Raw genomic sequence first — 10000 nt, forward strand, 5'->3', positions numbered from 1 at the left:
CTCCCCCTGCCCCTCCACAGCTCACTCTTGACTTTCTCACCCCCCCCCACACACACCACAATTAAGAAAACGTTTGCGTTGAACGTAGAACTCTCTGAGTCTGGTCACATGATCCATGAGAAGAGCAGCCGTCAGCACAGCGCCACCATGGGTGGTGGGTCCATGTCCGCCCTGCAGCCAATAAAACAAACAGCTCCTAATCCAAGAATGTGTGTGTGTGTGTGTGTGTGTGTTGGTTTTAGGTAGCTGTGGCGGTAAGACAGAGGAGTCACATGACCTTCTCACTTCAGAAATCTCTGGGTCGGTCACTGTCCGTGGGTCGGTCACTGTCCGTGGGTCGGTCACTTTGTCACAACAACTGTAACATGTTGTGTTTCCTGGTGACAGATAGGGGGCGGTGACGGTTTGATTTTCTTCAGCTCAGATTAAACAATGAAGGAAACAAAAATAGGACAAAAGAGTGGTTTCAGAAAACTCTGTTTACAGTTTCTCGTATACAGACGCAGTGAATCAGCGCTGAGTCGAAGTACACAGTCTACAGTACACAGTCTACAGTACTCAGTCAACAGTACACAGTCAACAGTACACAGTCAACAGTACACAGTCAACAGTACACAGTCAACAGTACACAGTCAACAGTACACAGTCAACAGTACACAGTCAACAGTACACAGTCAACAGTACACAGTCAACAGTACACAGTCAACAGTACACAGTCAAAGGTACACTTGTGTACATTACAGTGGGGAGAATCTGACAAAAATAAACTGCAGGTTTGGAGACAAACTTTCTGTTTATTCAGTAAAAGACGGAGCTCAGCTCCACCTCCGCCACAGTCCTCAGCTGGTCCTCAGCTGGTCCTCAGCTGGTCCTCAACTGGTCCTCACCCACCATTGTAGCTGTTAGGCCTCCCTACAGTTGTCACTCTCACTCTATCTCCCCCTGCTGGATGGGGAGCAGGGGTAAAAGAAGCTCTTGTCTATTTCAGTTCCTTTTTAGCATTAGCATTAGCATTAGCATTAGCATTAGCCTAACTCTGTTTAATGTCTGGATATGACGTATCTAAATGTAGTATTTCAACAGTTGCCCATGTGTACTCACAAATACACAGGTCAGATGAAGAAAAGACTGTAATGTTCCAGAACATTCTGTCACGGAGAACGTTCGCCAGTCCGTCCTTGGTCGGTCTGCCCTCGGTCAGTCTGTCCTCGGTCGGTCTGTCAAAGACATCTCTTCAACAGCGTTATCTGTCCAATCCATCTGCATCTTAAAGTAAAACCTGAAAATACCTCAGAGCTCCTGCCATTTATGGTCCCAGAGCCAGAGTTTGGATCTACCTAGTTCTGTCCCTGGGACTTTGTCAAAGACTCAGGTAGAGGAGGATGATGGAGGAGTGAGACACCACCCGTCTCCTGTTGAAAGAGTGAGGTCACCATGGTCCAACACACACACACACACACACACACAGTCTGTAAATCACGATCACTCTCTCAGTCACCGCTGGTTTTGTCGTTAACGTTGTCTCCGTCGTGGAGTTTCTCTCTGTTCTGGTGAATTTTATTGCGTCGGTTTCTGAGACCAAACGTTTGGTTTCCAGATTTCTGCTGCGTGAACTCGGCGACGACGGCTAACTGTTTATGGGAACTCCATTTAAACGCAGCTGCTGTTTTACTGTAACATTAAAAGTTGACCAACACATTGGAAAAAAGAATGCGATAATTTAGGAAAGGTTTGGGTCACAATCTGTCACCCAGTAAATCTGCAGTAGTTCCTCCACTGGCCACCAGGAGCATTTTCAGCCTAGCTTTCAGCACAAATGTTCCCCAAAAGTACAAGGTAACAGTAAGAGGTCATTAATAATTACCTGTTAACGAGTTCATATTTTTGTTCTGTAAATATGATTTGATTAGCCTGCTAGCATAGTTAGCATATGAGCTAAAACCCCTAAGGCAGATGGCAGCCTTGTTTGGTCACAGCTTCTACTCAACGTCAAAACGTTTCTTTCACGACACAATATGTCGCAATTCAAAATACCAAAACACTCGTACAACTTTCTTAGAGGTTGAAGACCCCGATCTTGAACTCTGCTTAGACCACAAGTGGGCTCTGAACCCCCGTTTGTGGCTGCGCTCTACTGTCATGTGTTTGAATGAAGCTAAGGTTCCAATCCCAACTTTCCTGTTGAAGCGTTCACCACTAAAACAAACTTCTCAAATCGTTTATTCATGTCTGAATCCGACTGAAGACTAAGACTGGGATCACGTCACTGATCAGTTCCTGGACTTTTCTGGACGACTGGCGTACGTTCAGCTCACAGGTCGTGACTTTTTTGTTTTCTCACACGTTTTCCTCTGTTCCTCTGTTCTTTGAAGCCGTTCCTCAGTCTTTAAAATCCACCGTCTGTGGTTACTGTGGAAAAACAACAGAAGGACTTTGTTGTTTTTGTCACTGGAACCTGGACGTCATTTAACATTTTCACACTGAGCTAAAAGCACTGACAGCACCACATGACCAGGCTCCCATTGGCTGAACCAGCTGTCAATCACTTGTGGTCTCTATTCCAAGTTCAAAGTCTCCCTGAAGGAAAGACTTTGTGACTTTGAGGCCACGAAAAAAATACTTCTACTCCATAATACTCCGAGAGAAATGTGACAATACTGGCCATCGATACTTCACTCCAAAAAATGCAGTGAAGTTTCTACGCTGAGGCGTCCGTACGTCCAGACGCTACACTTCTGTCCCATTAGCATATAAGCTAACAGCTAACTCACGCTAACAAACATGTACTTCACTCATCAGTGTTTCCTCCATGTCAGCATTGACATTTAAAAACACAGCAGTAACAACAGTAACAACAGTAACAGCAGCAGTAACAACAGTAACAGCAGTAACAACAGTAACAGCAGCAGCAACAACAGCAGCAGCAGTAACAACAGTATCAGCAGCAGCAGTAACAACAGCAGCAGTAACAGCAGTAACAACAGCAGCAGCAGCAGTAACAACAGTAACAGCAGCAGCAACAACAGCAGCAGCAGTAACAGCAGCAGCAGTAACAGCAGCAGCAGTAACAGCAGCAGCAGCAGCAGCAGCAGTAACAGCAGCAGCAGCAGCAGCAGCAGCAGCAATAACAGTAACAGCAGCAGCAGCAGCAGTAACAGCAGTAACAACAGCAGCAGCAGCAGTAACAGCAGCAGCAGTAACAGCAGTAACAACAGTAACAGCAGCAGCAACAACAGCAGCAGCAGTAACAGCAGCAGTAACAGTAACATTTGATGGTTGGTTGGTTGGTTGATGTCCATTTTTACAGTAACATTTGATGGTTGGTTGGTTGATGTCAATTTTTGGTGGTTGGTTATGGTTGGTTGTTGGTTGGTTGATGGATGATGGTTGGTTAGTTGATGTTGATGGTTGTTGGTTGGTTGATGGTTGTTGATGGTTGGTTGGTTGTTGTTGATGGTTGTTGGTTGTTGATGGTTGTTGGTTGATTTTTGTTGGTTGGTGGTTGTTGATGGTTGTTGGTTGATGGATGGTTGTTGGTTGGTTGTTGTTGTTGGTTGTTGTTGATGGTTGTTGTTGGTGGTTGTTGTGGATGGTTGTTGTTGTTGGTTGTTGTTGATGGTTGTTGGTTGGTTGATGGTTGGTTGATGGTTGTTGGTTGGTTGTTGTTGTTGGTTGTTGTTGATGGTTGTTGGTTGGTTGATGGTTGTTGGTGATGGTTGTTGTTGATGGTTGTTGGTTGGTTGTTGGTTGGTTGATGGATGATGGTTGGTTAGTTGATGTTGATGGTTGTTGGCTGGTTGATGGTTGTTGATGGTTGGTTGGTTGTTGTTGATGGTTGTTGTTGTTGGTTGTTGTTGATGGTTGTTGTTGATGGTTGTTTGTTGGTTGTTGGTTGGTTGATGGTTGTTGGTTGGTTGATGGTTGTTGGTGATGGTTGTTGTTGATGGTTGTTGTTGGTTGGTTGTTGGTTGGTTGATGGTTGTTGGTTGGTATCAGTAAAGATTTTGTCACTTTTTCAAGATGAAAACATACTTTAAAGATGCGCTAACAATGCTAGCATTGTTACACCATGTTGTTGCCCCTGTGTAATGTCTGCACTGACACGGCAAAAGGTGTGGGGTAACACACACACACACACACACTAACAGCTTTGTGACCAAGGGTGTGTGTGTTTATAGCTCGCCTGTTGACCTTCTATATGTGTGTGTGTGTGTGTGTGTGTGATTGGGTGTGTGTGTGTGTGTGTGTGATTGGGTGTACAGACAGAGATTGTTCTCTCTGGGTGTTAGCTTTCGCTGCAGGAAGTGCACGTTCGGGTCAGGGGGAGATCTGAGCGCGCTCAGTCTGTCCACATCTGTTCAAATACCAGAGACCCTCCAAGTCACACAGGAAACGTGTGCACGTACGTGCGTGTAGATGCCACATAAGCCATTCTTTGTCAAAGCAATTTCTTTATCATAAAAAAGATTTGACCTTTGACCTGCGTTGACCAGGTTCCCACAGTAAATACCAGGAGGGAAACTGGTCGTGTACCTGCTGTAAACAGGTCAGTCTTTCTGAGGCTCCCCCTACTGGCTAAATACTGTTCAGAGTTAGAGGGAAAAAATAAGGACTTTTCTAGGAAGTATTCATTTTTTATAAATATATTTTTATTTTATTTGTACTGTGAGTTCTTTCTAATATTTATTTTTCTAATAGAAATGGATTGTTTCCAAGAACATATATGTACATATATTTACACACATATACAGGTTATATCTGTATATAAAAACATATACTTTAAAACATTAGAATATGCTGGGGTTGGGGGGGGGGTCAAAAGGTCACGACAGAAGAAGCTGGTTGTCCTGAGTCTGGAAGGAAAAGAAATAAATTATAAAAACCAAAAGTTTGTCTTTAAAACTGTGTTTTTGAAGTTGAGTCCCAGCTGTGACTGACAGACGTCAACACACTCTGGACGCCCACCGTGCTGCTTTTCCCCCTAGGACAGTGAAGGCATCACTGTCTTATTAAACGGCAACTTCTGACATTCCACTCAAAATAAACAGTCCTTCAGCAGCAGCCGAAAAAACGGGAGAGGAAAGAAGGGGGGGGGGGGACTTCTGAGACTTCTGCTGTTTGAAAACCACACGTCACTTGAACGCTGCTGAAGTGCATGCACGAGCAGAATGACAACTGTGACATCTAGCGGATACAAATGGCTATTGCAGGTGTGCTGGTCAAAAACAAACAGTCAGTAAAGCAGTACATCCGTCGACTAAAGTTGAATAACACCTAAACTCTGAGTTCAGTACAAATGTTAAAACCAGGCATTAATTCACTGTAGCTCAAGTAGCTTAGCATTAGCCAGATCTCAGTCAATAAACAGGACACAGAGGAAAGACACAGAAAATGATGCTAAATTTCCCAAAGGGATTAATATCATTCATCCATCTATCATCCATCCATCCATCCATCCATCATCCATCATCCATCTATCATCCATCCATCCATCATCCATCCATCTAGAGTCAAAGTAAAGAGAAATGAAGTAACAAATAAAAAGTAAAGTATCAGACTGAACTGCAGTACACGTTCTCTCCCTCAGGTGTCACTAAAGTCATTTCTGATTCTGCTTAAAATCCATGTCTGTCTGAAGTACCACTCTCTGACCAGTAGTGGCAGAGCTCCACAGGTTCATAGGTTAGGTTCATGATTAAGTACGTTTTTGGAGATGCGTTCGTCGGTGCAGGAATCGAAGCAGTTCCACCTGACATCTATGGGGGCAGAATAGCTCCCACGGGACAGAAAGGTACAGAGAAGAAGAAGACAAGAACACAGCAGCGACGCAAACGGGTTCTGGGTCTAAAGGCAGTGAAGGTGAAGTGGAGCACTGCCCCCAGTGGCTGTATTGCTTAATAACCATAACCATGGTATGTGGGCAGTGACCTGTAGCTAATCAGGTACAGGAAGGAACATGGATGTGGTTGGAGGCTCCGACCCACAGATGGTGTCGACCACACAGTACGAAGGCTCCACCTTATTAAACCCAGAACTGCTGGTGTTGAAGAGTCGGCCACTGACGCTGACCAGCGTCTGTAGAAACCCTCAGGACAACATCACCGCGCGTCACATCACTCCTTCTGACACTGACTCCACGTCTCCTGTTCCCATGAGCCTCGGTTAAACCTGCGTCAGCGTCTACCGACCCCCAGAAGGTCATGCTGGGAGCCAGACTGGTCCTCCTTCTTCTGGGACTCACAGGAATCCTTGGGGAGTTGGGACAACTGACAGGGCCAAGAGGGGTGACCACCACCATTGGCATTGCCACACTTGGTTCAGGACCACGCAGGCGGGGGCTTTCCTCCAGGGGAACCCGCACCGCAGCCAACTGCTGGATGAGCTGCGTCCGGGAACGCTTTTCCTTCCGGCGACGGAACACCAGAATCAGGACCACAAGAATAACGATGAGAAGCAAACAGGCCAGCAGGGGCAGTATTATGAGGAGCGGGTCCGACGCTGGACGAGGAAGGACCTCTAAATGATCCGGTTGGACGTCAGGTGGGTTCAGCGGCCCACGTTGGTCTGGTCCTGCTGGGCTGCTCCCCGACTTGTCTCTGGTACGACTGTGGTTCCCCCAGCGGTGGTGAGTCCTCGGTCGGTGATGGGTCCTGTTGTTGGCTTTATGTAATAAAATATGGGGATGTAAACCCACACCCTCCCCTGCTTTTCCGCCTGAAGTCGTCTTATTTTGTGCCGGCGGTCGGGGGGGTGTAGCGTGCGTGCGACCTGCACCGTCCGGACCGTGACCCATCTGGTGGTGTGGAAAGATGGTGAAGTGGAGCTCGCCCTTGGCTGGCTGAACGTTTCCAGCCTTCAATAAGAAGGTGAAGGAATCGTTGAGAGGCGTGGCAGGGGCGTGGCCTCCAGCTGTGGCCAGTGCTGATTGGTTGTCATGAAGCTGGCTGTCGTCGTCACTCAGAGTTTCCTCAATGGCAACCCTGCCTTGAACCACATCTCTGAAAGTGAAGGACTTCAGAAGCTGGGACGCCTGGGTAGGATCGTATGTCATCTGCATACAGGACCAGACGACAACAGACACAAATATATGAACAGACGACAACAGACAAATATATGAACAGACCACAACAGACACAAATATATGAACAGACCATAACAGACACAAATATATGAACAGACCATAACAGACACAAATATATGAACAGACCACAACAGACACAAATATATGAACAGACGACAACAGACAAATATATGAACAGACAGACAAATACATGAACAGACGACAACAGACAAATATATGAACAGACCACAACAGACACAAATATATGAACAGACCATAACAGACACAAATATATGAACAGACCACAACAGACACAAATATATGAACAGACGACAACAGACAAATATATAAACAGACAACAGACAAATACATGAACAGACGACAACAGACAAATATATGAACAGATGACAACAGACACAAATATGTGAACAGACGACAACAGACACAAATATACAAACACACTACAACAGACACATATACATGAACAGACGAGAACAGACACAAATATGTGAACAGACGACAACAGACACAAATATACGAACACACGACAACAGACACAAATATATGAACAGACCATAACAGACACAAATATATGAACAGACCATAACAGACACAAATATATGAACAGACCATAACAGACACAAATATATGAACAGACCATAACAGACACAAATATATGAACAGACCACAACAGACACAAATATATGAACAGACGACAACAGACACAAATATACAAACACACTACAACAGACACATATACATGAACAGACGAGAACAGACACAAATATGTGAACAGACGACAACAGACAAATATATGAACAGACAACAGACAAATACATGAACAGACGACAACAGACACAGATACTGGCTACGTTTACAGCAACAAATGGAATTTTTTAAAAAAAACTATTTCCTCTTTCTGCGATGTTGGTAATAAAAGTTTGTTTCTGTTACTATTGTTTAACATTCCTTCCTTCGGCTACTTCTGTGCTAGCTTCTGTGCTAGCTTCTGTGCTAGCTTCTGTGCTAGCTTCATTTATTTTGGCATTCACTGCAACTTCTGTCATTTTGGAAACTCTTTTTAATCCGACTCTGGTGTCATTTAATTTTACGCACTTTAATTTAAGTTATTTTTGTTGGTTCAGTCCGTTCACCTGTGCTAACCTGTGCTAACCTGTGCTAACCTGTAGCCAACGTTCAGCTAACTTTTGAACACTTTCTTGTTCTCTCTTGGTGATTCTACCTTGACCAGTTTTCCATGTTTCGGTGAAGTCAGAACTTCAAAGACCGGGTCCGACCTGCTGATCCTGGCCAGTTCAGACGCGTCCATCATGGATTTTCCCAGTTTAACAGCGATCCCACTGGGAACCCGGATCGGTTCTCTCAGGTAGAGGAGCGGCCGCACCGTGACCTTCACCGTCTGACCGCTCACATTACCATAATCCACACCATGTGAGGAAGCCGACACTGAGATCTGGAACGTGTCCTCTGATTCGCTGAGGTCAGTCATGTGATAGACCACCCGACCAAACTGAAGGTCCTGGTGGCAGAAGCCCACCACCTCCTGGTCATTGATGGCTATGCGCCCGTGCTGAGGCGACGCAGTAACGGTGTAGCTGATGTTGGCCTGGCTTCGGCCGTTTGTTCGTGCTGCCAGCTGATTGGTTGTTAGGACCACAGCCGTCCTACCTTGGACCAATGAGAGGCCAGTGTTGTTGACGATGGAGACTGAAGGTTGAACCACCTCCAGAGTGAAGAGTTTGTAGAGCGGCCGGTGATGACCGTCGGTCACGTTGAAGTAAAAAACCCCCGTTGACGCCTCACCCTGACGGGTGAGGAGACGGAGAGAGAGTGGGAGGAAGAAAGAAGGAGAAAGAACTTGATGACACACACAGGAGCAAATATAAACAAATATAAACCTGTACATATATTTATACTTCATCATCAGACTTCATCAGTTTACTGGTTTAACTGGTTTAACTGGTTTTACTGGTTTAACTGGTTTTACTGGTTTTACTAGTTTTACTTCACATCTTTCTACAGTTAATAATAATCCATCACTGGTTTGAGTTGATCTTCTACTAACGACCTCACTGTTTCCTGTTGTCTCTGTCCTGTTGTCTCTGTATGGACCAACGCTGCTGCTACACTGTCAGTGGTCAGCCTGTCAGTGGTCAGCCTGAGATCAAGTCCATCCGTCCGTCCGTCCATCCATCCGTCCATCCGTCCATCCATCCGTCCATTCATCCGTCCATCCATCCAGCCATCCATTCATCCGTCCATCCATCCAGCCATCCATTCATCCGTCCATCCATCCAGCCATCCATTCATCCGTCCATCCATCCATCCATCCATTCGTCCATCCATCATCCATCCATCCAAATATAAAGGCTGAGTAACTCGTTCTATTTTTTCTTGTCGCTGTATTTTAGCTGAATGTGACCATTTTTTTAGCTGTCAATGCTAATGTTTTGGAGCTAATGTTTTGGAGCTAATGTTTTCACTGTATCTAAGACTTCATTTTCAACACTGACTTCACTTCACCTGTCCACGTTTATTCATCTTAACTCACGTAGTTTGATTCTTGACCGAGCTGTGATTATACAAACACTACACACTGTTGAAATACCAATACTACAGTAGTCTGGACCTACTGTGTACCGCGTCAGTCACCCCTCACCTGCTGTGTGAAATGCAGTCGACCGTGGTTGACGTCATACTGCGTGAAGGAGGTGACGGGTTCTGGTCTTTCTCCTAAGGTCAGGTAACCGTTGTTGGAGCCACTGATGAGCAGGTAGTGAAGTTCTTCAGGGGGGGTGTCCTGGTCCTCAACCTGATCAAAGAGACACCTGCAGGTAAACACCGGTATTCACTGATGTTCTGAACAGACGCAGCAGTTGTACTGGTGTCTCACCTGGAGGGAGTCTGGACCCAGAACCA

General features: G+C 45.5%; 1 protein-coding gene across 1 annotated transcript in view; it reads right to left on the reverse strand.

The window, feature by feature from the left end:
- Positions 1-4657: 4657 nt before the first annotated feature.
- Positions 4658-10000, reverse strand: part of LOC103390324 (chondroitin sulfate proteoglycan 4-like) — a 16132-nt gene continuing 10789 nt past the window's right edge. Inside the window, exons 21-24 of the mRNA XM_025062068.1 lie at positions 9975-10000; positions 9741-9893; positions 8304-8885; positions 4658-7051 (exon numbers count right to left, since the gene is read on the reverse strand). The exon at positions 9975-10000 is cut by the window's right edge and continues 248 nt beyond it. Of these exons, the coding sequence (XP_024917836.1) occupies positions 6023-7051; positions 8304-8885; positions 9741-9893; positions 9975-10000 (1790 nt within the window). The 3' untranslated portion in view covers positions 4658-6022. The remainder of the gene's footprint in view (positions 7052-8303; positions 8886-9740; positions 9894-9974) is intronic.

This window comes from Cynoglossus semilaevis, chromosome 14 (genome assembly GCF_000523025.1).
Source record: "Cynoglossus semilaevis isolate Cse_v1.0 chromosome 14, Cse_v1.0, whole genome shotgun sequence".
NCBI classification, from domain to species: Eukaryota; Metazoa; Chordata; class Actinopteri; order Pleuronectiformes; family Cynoglossidae; genus Cynoglossus; species Cynoglossus semilaevis.